This window comes from Pangasianodon hypophthalmus, chromosome 7, assembly GCF_027358585.1.
Source record: "Pangasianodon hypophthalmus isolate fPanHyp1 chromosome 7, fPanHyp1.pri, whole genome shotgun sequence".
In the NCBI taxonomy this organism is placed as follows: Eukaryota; Metazoa; Chordata; class Actinopteri; order Siluriformes; family Pangasiidae; genus Pangasianodon; species Pangasianodon hypophthalmus.
Window position 1 is genome coordinate 18,409,770 of NC_069716.1, and position 23,396 is coordinate 18,433,165.

At 38.7% G+C, this 23,396-nt stretch overlaps 1 protein-coding gene across 1 annotated transcript in view; it reads left to right on the forward strand.

Annotated features, from left to right (window-relative positions):
* The window catches only part of pigg (phosphatidylinositol glycan anchor biosynthesis class G), a 118,158-nt gene that overhangs the window by 84,310 nt on the left and 10,452 nt on the right, over positions 1-23,396 (forward strand). The window contains exons 10-12 of the mRNA XM_026917949.3: positions 2,039-2,230; positions 16,749-17,067; positions 19,291-19,454. Coding sequence (XP_026773750.1) covers positions 2,039-2,230; positions 16,749-17,067; positions 19,291-19,454 — 675 coding nt within the window. The remainder of the gene's footprint in view (positions 1-2,038; positions 2,231-16,748; positions 17,068-19,290; positions 19,455-23,396) is intronic.

Here is a 23,396-nt window from a genome sequence, read left to right on the forward strand (position 1 = left end):
TTCGGAGCCGTTCGTTGCTGAGTAAAAGAACACAACAGGGAATGAGCAGTTTTCAAAGTGAGCTTGAGGTACTAGAGATTATTTCTGTCCATTAGCATGGGTAATAGCTTTGCAACTCAGTGTAGGAGGGGCCAGGTATCTAGGCTGGTAAAGTTATATAAATTAATGTGAGCAAGTATTTTAAATGATCGCTTGGTCAAACATAAATAAAACATTAATTCTGAGCTTTGCTTCATCTTATGCTGTCCTCTTATTGTTGGAGATTTTAATCAGAAATTTCTGACACTGGCAGAAAGTGCCAGAGAGCACGTAGCATGCATTCTGATACCGCTGATCTCAACTCACAAACAAAGCATTCTTTTACGATGCCCAATTTTTGTCTGCAACAGCAAAATCGGGCCGGAAATCATAAAACCTGGCTTAACTTCCAATTCTGTTGATACTAAAAGAATGAAAAAACTTCTTTCTGCCATCTGTTGTGTATGGGCTGTGGACAGAATCACAGTGTTCTTATTTGATGGATATCCTTTGTTACTGCTTTCAGATGTCTCTTATAATCCTACACATTCATAAATATACATCATTTTTCTCTAGTAAATTAACATCCTTTCCTGTAATGCTAGACTACTTTTTGATACGTTCTGCATCTTTTTATGGGGAGACAGTGAAAAAAACAATAGGCTTATCTTTTGCTTATTTGCCATTATGTAAGAGAATTTTTAATTTTTTTTTTCTTTAACTGTAAATTATCTTGCAACCATTAATAAACTAATAATTTCTTAATTTAATAAATTAATAATAATAAACCATTAATGCTGGTCCAAGTGGTAGAGGATTAATCGTGACAGGGATTCACAATTTGTGTAATTCATGCTTGGTATTGTAAATACAGATCTCTGATGGAATTAGACATGACAACAGTACAGAATTTTGAATTCTGCTTAATCAGGCTGAGAGATGCAATTCTGCTCTACAGAAAATGACATAATATGCCAAATAGCATATTAAATGCCAGTTAAACGCCAGAACGCTCTTTTTAAGATGATGGCCAAGGAATTTGATGTCACCATAATCAGCTTAATTGGTGCTTTGGCTGTTGTAATTATTATACTAATACCATTATTAGATGTGTTCCATGTTAGATAACATGTGATTCTGGTTTATATACACTTGCTCTAGTAGGTTATGAGATCACAGGTGGTTTTCTTTTTTTTGTCTCAGAACAGGTTTCACATTCCACTAAACTTTAAATGATAATAACACTTATAAGATGAGATATTAAAGTTGCTACCAAGCAACAAATTGAATGAAAAAACAGAAAAAAATAACCTCAGAGACTTGTAAATATAAATTACCTCAGTTTTCAGCCAGCTTTTATTAGAGATTTATTACATTCTTGTTTTATGTGCCATGCACATCCAGTCAGGCACCGGCTTTATTGCTGAATCCATAGTGTCTGGCTTATGGAGACTCAAAATAACATAACTTTTAGACAGAAAGAGCCTGTGACATTTTCTGAGAAAAGAGGCCAATGTTCTTACCAGCAAATAAGTGTGTATGTGGGTGCATGTGCGTGTTGGTGAATGTCTGGGTGTGTGCATATGTAAATTTGTGTGCATGTGGGTGTGTGTGTGCGTGGGTGTGCGTGTGTGTGTGTGTGTGCGCGCTGGGGCATGGGAGGGTTGTGTGTGTTTATGTATGTGAGTATGGGTCCCTATGTGTGTTGGTGTGCATAGGTGTGCGTGTGTGTGTGTGTGTGTGTGTGTGTGTTGGGGGGGTTTATATGAGTTGGTGTCTGTGCATAGGTGTATGGGTGGATGTGCGGGTGAGTGGCTGGATGGGTAGGTGTGTCTGGATAGGGGTGTGTGTGGAGGCGTGGAGTTGTGGGCGCGTATGTGTGTGTGTGTGTGTGCATTTGTGCACATTTGTCCCTACAGGGACAGACTTCTTCATGGAAAAAGTACAGAGATTGTACCATTGAAATGTAAATTCCTTTGTGTGTGTGTGTGTGTGTGTGTGTGTGTGTTTGTTTCCACAGTGGAGATCATAAGGTGTTCCTGTCTCTGCTGTCTGTACTCTCTCTGCTGCTGATTTTCCTGCTGGTCCAGCGGCACTGTTCGCTGGTGTCTAAGATCGCCTTGGCGCTCGGCCTGCTGGGAGTTTACAGCTACCGTGCTGCCGTCGGCAGCATCCTGTTCCCATGGCAACACTCAGCCCAACCCATGTCCAAGTAAGTTTGAATACACTTGAATATTTCATTAATGTTGTCTAGAAAGTGATGTTGACATGCTGAGAAGACGGCCATATTTTAGACGCATTATTTATTTTGTTAAAATATTCAAATGTGGTTTGGTGCAAAAGAAAATTTGATTTATAGGTTTAATAATGGCTGATCTCACGGCACAAAAAAGTATGATTTCACCATTCACAAGCCTCATCACTATCCCAGTCTGTCAAGCCCTGCCTTGTATTGCTATTATATATTACAGAATGGCTGAATACATTCGAGTACGATAATGTTCATATACAAGAGATTTACAATACATCTACCTGGATAAATAATAATAATAATAATAATAATAATAATAATAATAATAAAAGGTATGGGATGTAAGATTTTGGAAATTAGCTCTCTCTGGTAGAAAAATGCCATTGCAATCTACTTGTGAAAGAACATTTCGTAACGTTGATTGTTCCAGCACGGGGATTAATTTCATGGCTGCGAGTGCCCACGCAAAACACATTCAAAGGGAGTGCAAGGCTGTGTCTCAAGTCACATAACGCACAATACATAGTATGCCTAAACAGTGATGATACATATACTGGTGTGCTGACTGAGTAGTTAGTACAGTGCTGTGAATTTTGCACCATGGCTATAACTATCTGCTACCTGTGTTATGAGAATAATATAACTCAGTTGTGCATATCATGTGACTCTTGTATTTACTGAATACCAAATGAAAGAGCTTGTCCTTTTGCTAGAAGCTAGCTCAGATTATGACTGCCTGAAAGCCGTGATGTAACTGTGCTCATTCTGTGGAATCATAAACAGCGCACAACCTACCAGAGTTTATCTTTAATCTGGCTGACTAAAATCTAAGATCTGGTTGAAGACAAAAACAGCTGGTCTGCTGAATACTATAAGGCTTGGTGTCTCCTGATGTGTGTACTTTTGTTACAGGATCTGTGTTTTTTTTTTGTTTTTTGTGTTTTTGTTTTTTGGTGTATTTTGTTGTCCAGCCTGTCCAAAAAAAAAGGCACAGCAGAAGAGAAAAAGAACCAGATCAGTGAAAAATATCAATACAGAGGGTGAGCAGATGCCTGGAATAACAATTCAACAGTGTTTCAAGTACAAAAATAGAGGAACAAACCAACACCTCCTGTTAGTCTCTAGCCAACTATCATAGCTAAACTTCACAACTGGGTACAGTTACAAATTCCATGCTTAAGGTAAATATACTGTCTATTGTTCACTACCTCCCAGCCAAAGAGAGAACATAGACAACAAATACATTTCTTAATTGTTCATCAAGAAAACACTAAAACTGCATCAGTTATGAATCTTTTTTTTATTGTATAATATTGGACCCTCTCACTCACCCCTGATTTGCTGAGCAAGCATTCATTTGCTACACTTACAGCTCACTTTAAGTGTTGTTCATAATTTTATCCATAAAAAATTCAGTCCTTATGTCTCTGATTAAGAAGTCTCCTCTGATGTCCTTTGATATTTTATATCCTTTGCTAAATTATACTATCAATTAATAGCGTCACATTTCTGTATTTAATATTTAATAGCATTACATTGTTTTCTCAGTTTATTTACAGCCCAACACATACATTTCAGCATGAGATATAGTGTTTACATCAAACCGCAGGACTTAATACTGCTCCTCGCTTAAGGCAGTATTGCACAAGAGAAAAATCAAGGTCAAATGAAGTTCAAAGACAGAATTATGAGTAACCGAGACACAGCGTTTAAGTCAGTAGTTCTGTCTGAAATCTAAGCACCGATGTGCACAATTTCAGGATTAACTCTTCACTATGCTCACTTAAACCTTAATACGTATGAGCCTATGAGCTGAAAAATTGTTTTGCTATGCCAACATCGATAGGTGTGTGCAATTTGATAAAGGTGGCTCCCTCTGAATTCTAAATAGAGGGGGAAAAAGTCTGTATTGGAAATTATTAGAGCCTGTTATTACAGTTATGAACTGTTTTACTTGTGGTCTAATAGGGCTAAACACACACAAGGAGATTGTGTGACATGCACACTCCCAAATACACAAAGACACAGACACACACACACACAGAGTGATGCCAAGACAAAGCATTGCTTCTCACCTCCTGCCTTTGACATTTTCTCTCACTTCATTAAAAGTTTGACCTTTTGCCCTTTTAACCAGGTGGCCAACTGCATTTCCTTTCACTCTCTCCATGTATTATCCAGAAAAGGACAGAGAGTAGTGGCTTTATGTCCTCTGAATAATTCACAGTGCTACTCTGTGCTACCAGAACCACTCACACACTCATTAGTCATTACACGCTGGTGTTTATATAGCCCTGCAACCTCTGGCTTTTCTATTAAGTTGACTAAGGCAGTGTCTTGTCCTGTAAGTCCCTCTGTGTGTGTTTAGCTGATGGAAGAATTCTCTCTCGCTCACTCTCTGCTTGCTCTTTTATCACCCAGGGAATCACAATCCCCCCTTTTTTAAATAATCCTGATATTGTGCAGAGAAGAAGGTTTGATCATGTTTTTAGTTCTAAGAATTTAAGCTGTACATAGTTAAGCTGCTGGTAGAATCTGCTCATCACTAAGTAAGGAGTAAATGACAATGTTATTTTTGCCCATAATAGCACATCCCATATAGTGTTTTTATTCCTCTTGCACCATAGCAATTTGCCAATGATTAAAATGTTTATGCCTTATGTATATAATTTTTTTGCATTATGTTTTCAGGTTGTCCGAGATTCTTGTTATCGTGATATCTCAAGAGCGAGTGGTTGAATGTTTGTAGGATTTATATGGAAGTATCACTGTAACCAGCAGATGGGCTGATTAGATTTTGTAATTGATCCAAATAGGATCATGGTCACAGCAAGGTCAGATGTCTGAAACAGTTTTTCTTCAATAACTTTCTTCATGTTTGTCATAAAGAGATATTACTTACATGAAGGAAGCTATTGAAGAATAGCTTGAGGTCGTGATCATGATCATGTTCAGGAACTCAAGGCCCATTTTTGGCTAGCTAGGATTTTTGCAATCCATGTGTCTGTCTGTACTTGCGTCTGTCTGAGTTTCGAAATTGTTGTTAGTGCAATATCTCAAGAACGAGAGCTTGAATGTTTGTAGGATTTATATAGAAGTATCACTGTAACTAGCAGATGAACTGACGAGATTTTGGAATTGATCAAAAAAAAGGGTCAAACTCACAGCAAGGGCAAATGTCTGAAATAGTTTTTCTTCAATAGCTTCCTTGCTGTTTGAAGTATATTTTAAGGGTATTCCTGGCATATAAATTAGTAACAAGAAGGACTAGACTTGTTTGTGGAAAAGGCATCCCTGTTGACACTGATGGCATAAAGTTCTACTTATTAACTATAAATATTAATATTATTAACTATACCTATTTTATTAATTAAAGTTACTATAGAAATGTTAACTTTCTAAAATGAACACATTAATATTAATATAAACCTGTGATTTGAATTACACCCAGAACTACTGTGCTATCAGAGAAAATTAATCGACCAATCAGAATGAAGAATTCAACAGAATTGTGGTATAATGAAGTACATTATAGACAGTATAGATCTAGTTTTTGAGCATTAATCATTAATTTAATTGATAACTGATAATAAACCAAATTCCACCCCACTGCTGTTCCATTCAAGTGTTTACTTTTTTTTTTTTTTTTAACCTTTTACTCAATCTCTCATTATCTTTTTTTTTATATGACTAGGTTATAGTGAGAGTGTGAATGGTCTTCCAGTGAAATTATTTGTATAGGGCAGGAAGGGAAAAACTGACCCCGATTTGTGGTATTTATTTCATTCAGAATTGATTTCTTCATATAAACAAGAAATCTTAATGGAATAGTTGCTTTAATATGCATAGAAACGGCTCCTTTTCAGAATGAATCTCATTACACATACTCAGAATTGCTGCATGTAAATGTAGTCACTGCTTCTATGTTCACTGAATTACGCAGTAGGGAATTCTGCAGTTTTGATTTTTTTTCCCTCCATTGCAGCAATGTCATGATGAAATTAGTTTTGGTGATGGTTCCACAACAAGTTCTGACAATTCTATTGCAGTCTCATTGTTGTTTGCTTTGCACCCTACTGTTATGTCAGCAGGTTTCTTTTGTCCAAATATCTTATATTTATTTCTCATTACTTTAGAACTGAAATTACAGCAAGAAGTGGAGCAGCTGACTGAAGCAGCTGAGAGCACAAATATTCTGTACAAAACATTAGATAAGGAGAGGCTTCCACACTATTGTTCAGGCTACGGACTTGGCATGATATCATTATTTAAACCTTTTAAAATGAACAGATATGAAAAATTTGCAGTGTGTCTCAGGGAAATACTGCACTGTTTTTACAATTTATATTGTACAGTTTTAGCTCAGTGTTTCAAGGACTTTTGCACTTCTTATACTGGGCACTTTATCAGGAACACTATACTAATACTGGGTAAGGCCTCCCTTTGTCTCAAAACAGCCTTAATTCTTCATGACATGGGTTCCACAAGATGTTTGAAACATTCCTTTGAGATTCTGGTCCATGTTAACATCATTGCATGGTGTAATTCTTGCAGATTTTTCAAGTGCACTTTCATGCTGTGAATCTCCTGTTCTACCACATCCCAAAGGTGGTCTACTGGGTTCAGATCCGGTGACTGGGAAGGCCACTGAAGAACACTGAACTCATTGTCATGTTCATTAAACCAGTTTGAGATGACTTTTGCTTTGTGACATGGTGCATTATCATGCTGGAAGTAGCCATTAGAAGATGGGTAAATTGTGGCAATAAAGGATGCATATGGTCAGCAGTAATACTCAAAAAGTCTGTGGCATTCAAATCATGATTGATTGGTATTAACAGGCCCAACGTGTGCCACGAAAACATTCCCCACATCATTACACCACCTCCACCAGCCTGGACTGTTGACACAAGGCAGGTTGGGTCCATGGATTCATGATGTTGGGACCAAATGTAGACCAGGCCACATTTTTCCAGTCTTCAGCTGTCTAGTTTTGGTGAGCCTGTGCCCACTGCAGCCTCAGCTTTCTGTTCTTGGCTGACAGAAGTGGAACCTGATGTGGTCTTCTGCTGTTGTAGCCCATCCGCCTTAAGGTTTGATGTGTTGTGCATTCTGAGATGCTTTTCTGCTCACCACAATTGTACAGAGTGATTATCTGAGTTACTGTAGTCTTTCTATCACACTGAACCAGTCTGGCCGTTCTCTGTTGATGTCTCTCATCAACAAGGCGTTTCAGTCTCGTATCTGCATGATTTTATTCATTGCACTGCTACCACATGATTGGCTGATTAGATAATTGCATGAATGAGTAGGTGTGCAGGTGTTCCGAATAAAGCGTTCAGTGAGTGTACATCTGCATAGTTGAAGTAGACTGAAGTGAAGGGGACTGAAATAAATAAATATATATATATATATTCCTGATATTTACATCTAGATGTGTTAAACAATTTAGAACATGGCACTTTTGGTGGCAGACCACCCGATTTTTGGATGACCACAGTATTGGAACAGATAGTTTTAAAGTCAAGTAAATTGCACATAATATTTGGTTGCATATCCCTTGCTTGCAATAACTGCATCAAGCCAGCGAACCACTGACATCACCAAACTGTTGCATTCTTTTGTGCTGCTTTTCCAGGCTTGTACAACAGCTTCTTTCAGTTGTTGTTTGTTTCTCCCTTCAGTCTCCTCTTCAGGAGGTGAAATGCTGCTCAGGTTGGGTTAAGTTCTGGTGATTGATTTGGCCAGTTTAAAACATTCCACTTTTTGTATAAGGGCTGTTTTATCCCATTGCAGAATCTACATTTCTTAAATATATGTTTCAGTCACTATGTAGATAATGTTGCACAGCGTTAGAAATATTTCTCTCTGTCCCAGTTGGACAGCAAATGAATCCTGTAAGTGCAGAACAAATGCATAGCTTGTCTGAGCAAGAAAGAGTAGGTGGTGGTTGTATTATTTTACAGTCTCGCATATGAAAAGAACCTGCATGGTGTCTCTTGGCACACTGATGGCTGAGTGGTTTTCAGTCCTTCATTTTCAGGCACAGAATTAATTCCAGAAATTTACCTTGTGGTGTTATTTTTATGATGTCCTTGTATGCAGGAATTTTACATTGTTGGAGAGCTACACTGTTCAAAAACTTGGGAATTAGGGAACGCATTTTTGTCACTGGAGTAGTACCCTTTAGTTAGAGGTTAGTTAGAGAAACATCATTAAGGTAAATAATTGGACTTTATGTGAGCTTTTGCAAAACTGTTGCCCAAAGTTTGAAACACGGAATTGTCTAGAATGTCTTTGTATTCTGTAGCATGAAGAATTCCCCTTTACTGCAACTAAAGGGCCCAAACATGTTCCAGTAAAAAGCAAGGTCCATGAAGACATTGTTTGTTGTGGTTGGAGTGGAAGAACTTGAGTGGCCTGCACAGAACCCTGACCTCAAGCCCACTGAACACCTTTGGGATGAATTGGATCTCTGACCATGAACATGAAATAAAATAATCTTAAGTATATAAGGCATACTATTAACTGAAATTAACAATATGTCAATGAAATTATTACCATCTTAGAATGTCTCATACACAAATTCATCTAGACCATACCTTCTCACTGGTCTTCAGATATTATGTGTTGCCTTTTGAAGTGTAAAATCAAGTCAGCAATGTAAACAGACACTTTAATTTGGACCAGAACAGTGGTATCCAAACATCTGAGCACAATAATTAAAAAGTCCCTGGCACACCTGCACTAAGAGGATATCATGAGGAGGGGGCGCTTTTATTTTTATCATGATTAATCTGCAAAGCATTTGTTATGCTGACACCTCATCTGTGAGTGTGTACGCGTGCAGATTTCTCATAAAGATGAAAACTTTAAGAATTCCAGCTCTCATCAGGAAATAACACACACAGGGAATGATTAGCAAATGGTTTTTTTTTGGAGAATGTTAATAGAGAATATGGTTGTGGAGAGCTGGTCTGGTCCATTTGAGGCTCTGCCAAATTTTGTTCTCTTTATTAAAAACACACACACACACACACTTCACTGAAGCCTTGTGCTACAAACTTTTTTTTGTTTGTTTGTTTTCGGGAGGGGAGTTTCATAAAGGAAAATTGACACTCTCAGCAATCTTTATCTGTGTAGTTCAGACCTTAATAATGGTGTGCATCAGAGGTACAGATATTATTTTTGATTAAAGTTGAAGTGAATAGAATGGTATGTGTGAGTGTTTTCTCGGTAAAATCGTTACAACTTCTCAAATCCATGAATCATCTAATTACCTTATTCAGCTCTAAACCAAATGTTCAACTCTTCTCTACCAGTTTCAATGATGTTTTCAAGTGAAACCTGTCATGTCTGCTCTTGATCGTATTCTTCGTGAACAGAATTATTAATATTTTGCACCATGGTGTGTTTAAAAGGCACTGATGTGGTACACTGAATTCTGGTACAACTACACAGCTATACCAGCACACAGATCTAGTTTAATTGTGATGACACTTTTATGCAGACTGTTGTATGTGTATGAATTTACCATGAAGGAACTTCATTCCCGTAGTCCCGCAATACATTTTTAGAATGTCACATTTTGATATCTGACTCAATACCTGGCAACCCACCTCTCTCTCACATCGCTGACACCTTGCCATTATCATTATTTTAGCAGGTTTCACACACCTCCAGCAGACAGAAATACACAAGGCTACGTGGCAGACAGCACTCGAGAGCCATCAGCCTGAATTAATCAGTGGAAAAAGCGTGCTGATGAATGACATAGTGACAACTGTGCTGATAAAAACAGTCATCTTCATGGATTAAAGCTCTGCAACAGTACAACAGATTTCATTATGTCCTCGTGATATTACAGAGGGGTGTATTTGCAAAATATGTTTTGTTGTCATGGTGGTCGGTGGTCACCCCCATGTCCATGGCATAATTTGCGTAAATATTCACACCCGTTCTTTTCTTCAGTAGGATGTAAGGTGCAGACAAAAGTTTTGCTGTGTTGGGATCTGCAAGCAATAGCTTACTGATTCAGCAATAGTTCTGCATGCCTAGAAGAAACCGAAGACAGTTCTTTTTGAGGATTTTTTCGCCACTTCCATTCAATCACCGATCACTCCCCAAAGAAAATAAGCCTCTAAACATCTAGTTCTTAAAGCTACAAGCTAGGATATCAGGATATTGCTGATAGTGCTTCAGACAACTGCTGTCAGATTCTTCTCTTTATAGACTGTGCTGCATCTAGTGCTTTGAAAAGTTTGAAATGTATTACAGCAGTGGTACAGTGCACTTTTGAGGGCAGTCAGTCCTCACAGGAAGGATACTTCTTGTAGGTACAGATTGTCTCCAATGTGCTTGCTTTGAGCTCTTCTTCTCCATTCTGTTGGTAATGAGTGGGGTTGTTTGGCATGCTGCCATTGCATTCTCTTGGCCTCTCTAAATGGCACAGTGGCATTTCTGTGCTCTCGGTTCCCGCAGGCTGCACCCTCTCACAACTTGAGAGCATAGGCCAGACATGGTGGGGAAACATTTGAATTGATCCACTTGAAGAGCATAGCCTGGGCAAAACTGGCATATATTGAACTTAATCTCTTAGGCTCTGTGGTTTACGTTGGCAGTTTAAGTTCAAAAGATCTAGATGTCACTAGATAAGCAAATTGGTAAAGCTGACCACATTTTATTGCTATTCCTATATTGCTGCAAGAAACACTTTAGACTAATAGAATAGCAACAGAAAAAGAGAACAAAGGAAAGATTATATTAAAATCAAACAGTAGCCAAATATATTGAGAATATATTGGGGTTGACAGTCATGAACTTTGCAGTCTTTGTAAATTTGCCTGCAATTAGCAATCTGGAATCCATCTATATTGATTGTACTTTAAATAGTACTTTGTGATAACATTATGAAAATAGATCTTGTAATACTCTTGAAGACATCGTCAGTGTTGTTTCAGGGTTTTCACTTCAATACAGTTTTATTTGTATAGTAGAAATCAAACAGAAACAGTGTCATGGAGCATGTTTACTGAAATCTGGATGTAGATTAAGATCCCTAATGAATAAACCAGAGGTGACAGTGGCAAGGAACAGCTCTATAAGACAGAATGAAGAAGGAACCTTGAGAGGAACCTCAAAAGCGAACCTCATCTGCCTGACACCGGATAGTGAGAATATAAATCAGTACTCTTTTACAACTGTATACTATAAAGTCAAACAGTACTAAGTGTGTTGAAAGGATCTTCAGTATGAGAATTATAGTCTTTATGATTACAGCAGCAGTTCTTAGATGCTACAGTAACAACTGAAGAAGAGGTATCTAAAACAAGCTTTAGGGTATCCATATGGGGCAGGGCAGAGTGAGTTGCAAGTACAGAAGCTCCAAGCAGAAGCAGTATCAGGATGAATCAGGCAGGCCTGGAGGATGAAAAGATCCAGAAGAAGTGTGTCAGTATCAGGAATGGGAATCATACATCATACATCATACATCATACAATCAGGCAACATCATACATCCTCGTCTAGGTGACCCAGCCATGTTTGATCAAACCATGACTTGTGTTCAAATGGCATTATGCTGCAGTTCCCCATGGACTTGCTCTTTTCATCTAAAGCCGCCTTGAAGCTTTCTCTGCTGCCGCAGTGGTATTCCATATGGCTTTCGTGCTCTTCTCTCCTGTGATACCCAGTATGATGTAGATCTTGGACAGGAACCACCCCCACAAACCTCTCCAGCCAACATCAGTGTGCATACATTTTGCCTTCCAGGCTTTTCTGTGACAGCCACAGATCAACTCATCATACCTTGATTTCTTCCACTCATGGGCCTCCTCCAGGTGTTCCTCCCATGGCAGCATCAATTCTAGTAGGATGACATTTTCAGTACTATGTCAGGTCACAGAGCTGTCTTACTGATGTGCTCGGAAACCTTCTCCATGTCAGTCAAAATGTCTTCCAGTCAGGCAATTCCACAGCAGTATCCAGGAGGTCTTAATAATAATGAAGAAGTAGCAGGCCAGCAGAAGCAGGAACTGAAGTGTTACCAAACAAATATCTGTTGGTATCAAGTATGCAGTATTTGCACACTTGTAGTTGCTGGTTATGTGCTCAGTACACATTTTCACACTCTTTCTATCAATCTATGTAAACACCACACAGAAAGCAGGAAGCTTATGGGTGAAAAATTCTGGAGGATGTGTGGATGTTATGATGATATACACTGTATGGCCAAAAGTATGTGAACACCTTACCATCATGCCCATTTGTGCTTGTTGAACATCCCATTCCAAAGTTGGCACTCCTTTGCTGCTATAACAGCCTCCAATCTTTTGAAAAGGCTGTACACTAGATTTTTTAATGTGGCTGTGAGGATTTATGCATTCAGCCATGAATGCAATAGTGATGTGAGGCACTGAGGAAGCCTGGGGTGTAGACTGAGTTCCACTACATCCTGAAAGTGTTCAGTGGGGTTGAGGTCAGGGTTCTGTGCAGGCCACGCAACTTCTTCCACATCAGCCTTGGCAAACCATGTCTTCATGGACCTTTCTGTTTGCACAGGGGCGTTGTCATGCTGGAATGTGGCAACAGTTTGGAGAAGGCCTACAAATGGGTGTCTACATACTTTTGGCCATAGGGTGTATATTAATATTAAGCATTGCCTCAAATTGCAATTCATTTTGTTTTGTGTATTTTCATTTCCCAGATATGAATTTTAGAGTAGAACATTGTTATTTGTGAGTAACTCATACTCACATAGTGTCCCTGGCCCTGGCCCCGAGGATGCACAGGCTGGACCTGGCCGGCATATGTTTAAACTGGACCAATTAGAGAGTATATATGGGGGCACAGCTAGCTAAAGTTTGAACTGATCTACTTGAACAAGCAACAGTTGCCTGTTGTCACAGTGTCACAGTCCTTTGCTCTTTTTTTTTCCAAATGAGCTTTTTTCATGTTGTTTTGTTTGTTTCTGTCCCCGACTCTGTGGGAGTAAGTTGCACAGAGAGCAGATTAATAAAACATGACGGAACATCTGCTTTCCTCCCTGTGCTTGAGAGCTCAAGCTTTCTTAGCTTCTCTCTTTTCCCTCTCTGAAGCAAGATGCACACTAATCAGACACGCTGCTAGTCCCAGTGCAGGGCCTCTTTGTGTCCTCAGTGTGTCTGGCACATCAGGATTTTATCTTCCTCCACTGCTGTGTATATTAAAGCTTACTTATTTAAAGAGACATATTTAATAGCTGCTTTCTGTCTTGCATATAAGGCAAGGTAGTGTAGTCTAGGACTGGTTCAGAGTGACCATATTTAATTGTATTGAATGAAAAAGTGCTATGTTGTCCTCTGTCTTTGGGGTAAATTGTTAAATGTTTAGATTATTCTATTTCTATTTACACTTTCTATCAAGAGTTTATAGAGAATTTGTGGGCTTTTCACTCTGCATTTTCTTTAGCAGGTGACAAGTCACTCGTGTTGTACTTTGTCTCCTGTGGACCTGTAGTGACAGTTACTGTTGTTACTTGTGGCCATGCACTGTCCAGCATTTTAAAAAATTTTTCCAATGAGAGATAGTAAACACAAATTAAATAATGCATTAATTGGTGTGTAAATTGGTTATTTGATTTACCTGTTGTATGCTAGGCTTCATACTAGCACTGTTGGCAGATTAGCACAGAAGGCAAACTGTACTAGCTGTATACACTCTCCAGAGGCACCAGTGATCTCTGCTACTTCCTTCCAAGCTTTATCTTTCTTTGTAATGTCTCTATACACATTTAATGAGACTTCGTATAGGACAGGGAAAGATGAAACCATGGTTATAACGTTTTCTTCCATAGCACATCAAACAGTAAATGGGAATATTTGTAGGTAGGAAGTAAACTTGAGTGAGGAACAAAGAAACACAGTAGGATTGGTGTGTGGAATCCTTCAAGCTGATCACTTAGGTTTGTTGATTTACCATGTCATGTCTTATTTGCATAGAATTGAGAAAATCTCAGTTCCAAAGTTTGATTGTCGCACTGATTGTCGCACTGTCGCACAAAGTTTGATTGTCGCCGTCACTGAAATCGTGGCACCGTGTTACACATGCATAGAATCTGAATTCCCACCTGCCACTTTGTCACTTGCTAGTATGAACCTTGGGTTGCAATCTTTGAAAACACACCTCAGAGCTGTGAAACATACACTATATGACCAAAAGTATGCGGACACTTGACCATCACACCCATATGTAGGCTTTCCCTAAACTGTTGACACAAAGTCATGTAGGATGTCTTTGTATGCTGTAACATTACAGTTTCCCTTCACTGGAACTAAGGGGCCCGAACTTATTCCAGCATGACAGTGTGCCTGTGCACAAATCGAGGTCCATTAAGAAATGGTTTGCCAAGTTTGGAATGGAAACACTCGAGTGGCCTGCACAGAGCCCTGACCTCAACTCTGCTGAACACCTTTGAATGAATTGAAACACTGACTGTGCCCCAAGCCTCCTCACACAACATCAGTTCTTGACCTCACTAATGCTCTTGTGGCTGAATGAGCACAAATCCCACAGCCACATTTCAAAATCTAGTGGAAAGCCTTCACAGAAGACTTGAGGTTATTATAACAGCAAAGGCAGACTAAATCTGGAATAGGATGTTCAAAAAGCACATATGAGTGTTATGGTCAGGTGTCCACAAACTTTTGGCCATATAGTATATTTCGAGAGGAATAAGACACACATGACTGTAACCCAGTCAACCTGATCTGGGAGAAGTTTGACCAAAATGTTTGGAAGGGGTGTACAACCAGCTCCACAAACCTCTGGGAAATCCTGCAAGAGATATTATATTCACATCTCTGAGGACTGCCTTGCAAAACTCACAATTTAGATATTTTTTTTTAACCTGTACATTGCAATTTCTCAGTTATTGCCACTAATATCTCTACTTGTGATGATGTTTCATGACTCCATCAGCTCCTGCATGTACCTGCCTAATACCAAGCTGTTGCCAGGGCTCTGTCGTCATGGTAACGCATTGCCATGCTCGCTAATGGCATCCCAACAGCTCAAACAGAGAAAGAGAGACTTCTCACTACTGCATAATTTGCTGTATGTTATCCTTATGTTACCGCTGGAGGATTTCTGTTAGACTAGTAGTAATTCTGGCATAGTGGCTGTACTAACTCCAACTTCATCGATTACAATTATGAGAATTTTTAAAGTGCTAATAATCTAAACACGTGGTTTAACCATAAAATGTTTATAGCTGCAGTAACTCTTTTATTTGGCAGCATTTATTTGCAATCAGTGACTATCTGACTATTAGACATCACCAGACACTGGAAGTCCTCCATGGTGATGCTCTGCCAGGTCTGTAATGCAAAATGTAATTTTTTTTTTAGTGTCACTGTGTTTTAGGGGCCTTTTTCACTCTTATCTTCAATAAGTGAGATGAAACTCACAGAGATTTAGATTTTGAGAAATCTTGGTTACTTTCTGGAAAGCACCATCAGCTGTGTTTGAGGCATTTGGTTGGATCCAAGCAATGTAGCTGCTTCTGAACACTACAGATATCATCCATCCTGCTGTAGCTGTCAGCAGTCAGATAAAGACAAGGAAGGCAACATGCCTGTGTTTTCCACATGAGGTGTTGGATGTTTAAATGTGTTGGATGTTTTCATTAGTGTCCGGTGTTTGACTTAGCTGGCCAGCATGTGTGCAGTGCAATAAGTCCTGTCTGCTCAGCTCTCTACATTAGAGCACGTATCTTCAGTGCTATCGATCCGCCGAACTCCAGCAGGTCTGGCCAGACAAACCTTCAAACAACAGGGTTCTGTCAATATTGATCCCTGAAGTGTGTGTATGTGTTCTTTTAGACTGCGTAGGCGTTTGTCCTGCTGGATATTTTTGGGAAAATGCAAGGGCTTATTTAATTCAAAAGGCTGTATTGTTGTGACTGAATGAATTCAATTACAGATTATGTAAACACATTTCAAACCATTTGGAGTTATGGATTCTAAAATGTGAATTAATCTTTAGCTTTAAGTTAGAGGCTATAAGCTTATAAGCTATAATATAAGCTATAAGCTATAAGCTTATAAGCTATAATACTAATTTAAAACAATTGTTCTATAACAATATACCTTAGTTCCATAGCATTCATTCAATCATCATCAGTTTTTCCTGGTCAGGGTCGAATATCCTGGGAACACTGGGCACAAGGAAATCCATCACAGGCCACCATGTACACACACATTTACACACTCATTCACACCTAGGGGCAATTTAGAGTTGCAAGTCCACCTACTGGCATGATTTGGGAGGTGGGGGGGAAACCAGAGAACCCAGTGGAAACCCACATGTACACAGGGAGAACATGTGAAACTCCACACAGACAGTAATCCGAGCTCGGGATTGAACCCTGAAGCGTTATTAAGAACTAATCTTGCATAAATCCAGAAATGCAGAAATGCAATGATCTTTATGGCTTCCTCTAGGGGAACAGGTGAGGCACACTTCGTCTATGTCTTCGTCCTGGGGATCCTCTTCACCGGTGTCAAGGACTTGCTGCGATCTCAAGTGATGTCATCGGTTGTGGACGGCAGGCGTTTGAAGAGCAGGGGATTGTGGGAGGTGTACAGTGGCATGGTGCTGCTTGTGGCGCTGCTGCTCCGGGCTCACAATCTGCCCACACTGGCATGCTGCCTGCTCATCCAGACGCTCATGGCTCAGTTCATCTGGAAGAGGCTGCACTATGACGCCGCCCAGACCACCATTATGCACTACTGGTTTGGACAGGCCTTCTTCTATTTCCAGGTAAAAGCACGGCACATGCTGTGGAAGGTATGTGTGTGCATGTGAGAAAAGATAGTGACAGTATTGAGAATGTTGTATGTGGCTCTGTGCCATTCACACCACAACTGCCATTGTTCATGTAGGAAGAAGGAACTGGTGTGGCATTGATTAAACGGGTGATTATCCTCACATGCCCTGTGCTGAGTTCAATCTTTTTGTCGCATTTGCATAGCTGCAGAATCTCCAAAACCTCATGAATACAGTGCACCTTTGGTTTTGAATAACTTATTCACTTTCTGAATATTAATGTTTCTACAGGCTTTAAAAACGGTTGGAAAACTTCTGGACTTACACTCTTTTGTTTCCTCTCTAAATATCATGTTTGATGCTGCATGCCTGCAGGCTTCCGAAGCACCGTATTCTCTGCAGCAGAAATTCAATTTGCACTCTGAATACGACACAACGTGCTGAATGATGTGGTCCTGAATATGTATTGGTTTGATTTAGAAATATTAATGCAAATTATAGAGAGAAGCTGTATTCTTTTTACCTGGGGTAGTCCTTAATACTTTTTTATTGGAACCACAGACCTGGTCAGCGTTTATTATAAACATTTATTACAGGATTCCTTTAAAGTGTCTGCTTCAGCAAAATTGTGTTCATATGCAAATACTTTAGCTGATTCATAAATGGGCATCTGCTTGTATAAAATAGTTTATTTACCAAAATATTTTTATTTAGATGGCTGCATTAAAACAATCCCATATACCAGCTATATATATACTGATTTATGAGTTTCTTTTTTGATCGCTTATGTATACTGTTATACACTATATGGCCAAAAGTTTGTGGACACCTGACCATCACACCCATATGTGGTTCTTCCCCAAACTGCTGCCAAATAATTGTAAGCACACAATTATATAGGATGTCTCTGTATGCTGTAGCATTACAGTTTTACCTTCACTGAAATTAAGAGGCCCAAACATGTTCCAGCATGACAATGCTCCTGTGCACAGGAACACGAGTGGCCTGCACAGAGCCCTGACCTCAACCCCACTGTACACCTTTGGGAAGAATTGGAATGCTGACTGCGCCCCAGGCCTTCTCGCCTGACATCAGTGCCTGATCTCACTAATGCTCTTGTGGCTGAATGGAAAAATCCCCACAGCCATGTTCCAAAATCTAGTGGAAAGCCTTCCCAGAAGAGTGGAGGTTATTACAACAGCAAAGGGGGACTAAATCTGGAATGGGATGTTCGAAAAGCACATATGAATGTGATGATCAGGTGTCCACAAACTTTTGGCCAGATAGTGTATGTCACTGCGTGATAAACATGTGTGTTGGATTTAAACATGTTGGATAAAGTAGTCTATGTAGATATCCTCTTTATTTGAAGGTGTCTAATCATCTATGCAGATATTCCTTGCAGTGTTGGACTCTTTAACAGACATTAATAGGGCAGACCTGCCTGGTTATCATTTTAACTGCCCAAGCATGAAATTACAGGCCTGCAAAAATGGCATTTGGATCCAGGAGTCAAACCTCTGAACTATGTATTTCAAAGGGCATGTCCCTCTCACATTTTCCCTGCTTTCTTTTGTCTTTTTTTTTCTTTGCCTTTTCCACTCATTCAAGATGACTTAAAGCCATAGTTCCATCATCAATCCTGCTGTTTATTGGACGTGCACTAATGTCTTCATGCAGAGGGGTAACTTTAGTCTTTAGTATATGAATTTAGCCTGTTCTGACAGGCCAGGCCATTTTCTGCAGCTAAATGAGATATGTGGTGAAAGATAGCCAAAGGTGGCTTGGTTGGGTGTATATGCATCCATGTGTGTACTGTAGATGGATTGTCTTATGAACACCATCATGCCTTTGTGTATCTTGTTTGCTTCGACATGGGCACTCTGCACCATTTCTAGATCACTGAAGATATCAAATCCAAACTTGTTTTGCTTCTGTTCACTCATTCTATCAATGCTTCGCCTTTACCTCAGTTAGTGTATAGAAATAAATCAATTTTCAGATGCCTGTAGAGAATGTAATGAAGGATAAATTTCCTTTGATTCAGAGACGTTATCTCTTCCCCGTGGCGTGTACATACATCATGCATGTTTTGTTGGTTCGATACATTTTCCCCAGTCTTTCCCTTGCAGTTAATTTACTTGCTTGCCATTGATCTTAGAATTCAGTGTTCTCTCTTCTTCATCAATTTACTGTCTGTTTTTGTTGTCTTCTCAGGGGAACTCCAATAACATAGCGACAGTGGATATCTCAGTGGGCTTTGTGGGACTGGAGAGCTATGTGGAGGCTCCTGCTGTCTTCCTCACAGCATTTAGCACCTATGCAGGTCCACTGCTCTGGGCCTGCCATCTGGTGTGTTACCTCAGCTCAGAGAGAGACAGGTATGACAGCCTTTTTCACTAATAATCACACAAACAAACTGAGAGATACATGAGAGACACACTAGGGAGAGACAGACGAAGACAAAGATATAGGTTGGCATGCAATGCATATACAGTTACCAAGGTTTTGTGAGACACAAACATATTAAGAAGTTTAAAGTTTATATCAGTTTAAACATATCGATGGCTAAAATGCAGCATTGTAGTAGGTAAAACTTCCCCCATATTTTATCCAGGCATATAAACCCACCTGAGAGTAATTATTATCAGGTTACGGGCAGTAACAGCAGGTGAATGTAGTACTAAATGGATAAATGTGGTTATTATTATCTGCCTTTGGCACATGATAAGCTTGGGATATAAAAATATCTGCTAATTATATCAGATCATCATATCAGCTTGGCTTCTGTTCACCTGTGATTAATAGCACATTTATGTGGAGATTTGCATTCTGATTTGCAAGTATTAGCGTTAGTGGTAACACTTTAGCTATGTGTCCATTAATAAACATTACATAATAGAGCTGGAAGCATTATTAAACAGTGAAGTAATAAGTCTGAATATTTTCTGTTGTTAAGTCTTTTTAAGTATTAATAAGGCTGCATTAATCAAGGAATAATACATGATGGGGCATGATTTCCTGTTATAGGAAAATAATTGCCGTGTGATAGGGTGGGCCATTACCACCCTGAAGTTGTTACAGCATGTTCCAAAGTGTTTTATTCCTGGCAATGTTTATATTTTTATTAATTAAACAATGTTTAAATAAATGTAATATTGTTAAACATCCACGAAACAGAATGTGAGGGAATGTCCTGTTCCTGTTATCAATTAGGTTATAAGCACTAAAGAGCTATAAACCATCATTCCCTCACTTTCTGTTGACAAAAAAAGATAACGCTTTATTTTAAGGAACACATACTACCAGGTAATTCAGGTCTTTTATTCTTCGTTCCTTTGTTCTTTATTTAATAAAACCCAAATGGTTTATTCACTATGAACTAGACTTTATTCATAAACACTTGTATTGGTTCATAATTGGGGATACGTTGTGTGAAAATGACTAATAAATGTATTATTTGTTGTGATAAAGTATTAAATGCCCTGATTATGCAAACAACTGAGCATGAATTAATCATCTAACTTCTTATCTTATTAGTGAAATATTAGCAACATGTTATACTTGTAGTTCCTGGTAGCTTCAAGTGACTTCTGCAGACTTGTGAAGGCACTAACACTACCATACATGTCTCATATTATAGTATTCATAAATATTTCAATATTAATTCTTTAAATTAAAATTCATATGGGATTTTCTTAATGCCATCATTTTTCATCAGAGATAAGACAATTGTTATTTCAGCTTTGGTGGCCTCTGTTTTGTGGATGCAACATATACAAGCCTGTTGGTATTCAAGCTTTTTTCGCTACCAAAGACATAAAATGGACTTTAGAATATGGGACACAATTTGACTTATTGGAAACTTGTTAAGTGCTTTTTAGCTACTAATTAAAACTAAAACTCTGTTTTTTGGTTATAGAACAGATATCATAGTATTAGTGAATTATTCAGTGTTAAAAAGCTCAGGGATTCACTACTACTCCCTTGATGCTACTTAGAATCTAGAGCTATAATATGTATCATACACTAACAAAAAGTGAATTTATTCATTCATGCTCAATAATTTGCATAACAAGGTCTTAACAAAGTATTAATTCTACGTTATCACAACTAATAATGCATTGATTAGTCATTTTTACACAACCGATCTCCAATTATGAATTAATACGAGTGTTTGTGAATAAAGTTTACAATTAGGGCTTTATTAAACAAATAACAAGCCCTTCAATAACCACTTAATATGTGTTCCTTAAAATAGTGCGTTACCAAAAAATCCAGCTGGTTATAAAGAAGCTATAAAGCACTGTCCTGAAGAATTTTCTCATGGCAGGAACAGCGTTACTGCTGACTGTTACAAACACTGACACAGGAGACTCCTTCAAAAAATGCTGAATAAATGTCTCCATGTTTCACCATGTCAGTGATTACATTAAATAACAACACACCTTTTAAACTGTTCATTGTTAAACAGTCCCTCTGAATTGTCTGGTACTATGGAAACAATTATGTATTAGGCCGAGCGTATTAATATAAATGTATATGCATACACTAATCCTGATGGCATTATAGAGCCTGGCTGTTGTCCTACAATGTTCTTTCCTCTTTCTGTAACAATTGTGCTGTATAGAGGACAAAGGCACAACTTCTGGGATTTGTCAGAGACTCCACTGATAAACCTCTAATGATTTAGGTGAACATTACATTTAACCGTCCATCTTATTAAAGACTATTCAGAAATTTCTCAAGCTGGCCATGATTTAAAAAAAAAAAAAACACACACACACACACACACACACACACACACATACACATGTACTATATTTTTGTCTCCACAGATCACACACACCAGCCACATACTAAAATGTCTAATAATTAGCTCTCCCTCTCTCCGGCTCTTTCATGCATCACTGATATTTAATTGTAGATTATTACCTCATTATATGATATGAATCAATCATTGAGGAGACATTATGTTTCATGACAGTTAGCAGAACATGAAAAGCAGCAGTATTATGGAGACATTAGCTTCATTGCTGGTGTTGAAAGTGTCATTAGGTTGATAGATAGATAGTGGAGTGGATAATGAGTAATGATTAATGATATGAGTATCCGAGTACTAAATTGAAATTCACAAGCCCATAATCTGATCTCTCATATCACTGGAATGAACATCTTTACATTAGTTTAAAAATAAATGTCTATGAATAAGGATATGGAGCGTTCAGCACTCAAAATGTTCTGTTTTATGACTGGAGGTTTGTATGAAAGTTTAATGATGCGGGAGTGTGTTTGGCCAGACCAGCAGCTCAAGCATTTGAAAAGTTTTGATCTTCGATGGACGGTTATATTGAGTTGTGTTCCACTGTTTATAAGTGCTTCCTTCCCCTAACCTCTTCAGTATAGAGTAATTTCTTCAGTATTAGTGGATGTGCCAGAGTTAGTAGACATCTTGTCTTCTTTGTTGTCTTTTGGTTCACCAGTCATTAAAACTTCGACTGGTCAGCTCATTAACACTTTGTTAAAATATGTACATTCTGCAAATAAAACACCTGAGTGTGCATTCTGCTGTTCTCATTACGATAGATTCAGCACAAGTGTACACGACCCAGTTAGTCCACATCAAGCACTTCCCACACACCAAACACACACACACACTGGGAACTGCACGACTACTAATTTTTGCTAGTCGACCAGTAATTCAAAAAAGTAGTCGACTAGCCATCTTTTCCGTAGTTAGCTACAAATTAAATTTCATTATTTACATTTTTCATTACATTTAATGAAAAATGTAAATAAATCAGTGCAATAAATGTTGCAAAGTATTAAATTTGTCTATCATATTACACTATTTAAGGGCGTACCAATTCTTAAAATGCATTCATGTGGACAAGTTGGCAGCTCAGCTGAAATTGTTGATTCTGAAACCGAGAGTGCACAAGACAGTGCGTAAGCATTTTAAAGCTTAATGATGGATGGAGGATGCAATGTCTGTAGCCGTGTCTGGGAGATTTTCCCGGCCCTGTCAACTCCAGCCTCAGTAGTATCTGAAAATGAGTCTGGATCAGCCTCTTGGAGCTGGCATGCGCTGCTGATCTGACTCTACACTAGCTGAGTGGGTTCTCGCACAGTCTCACACACTTCATGCAAAGTGATATCAAAGTATTAACTGTGCATTAAAGTAAGAGAAGGTTTTTTTTAACTATATTTTCCCAGCCTAGTCTTGTTCTTGACTGTAAAACTGGCTTCATCTTGTCTGAAATATATTCAGAGTACATTTAGCTCGGTTCCTTCAGTTTACCATCTGCCTGCAACTGTTATTT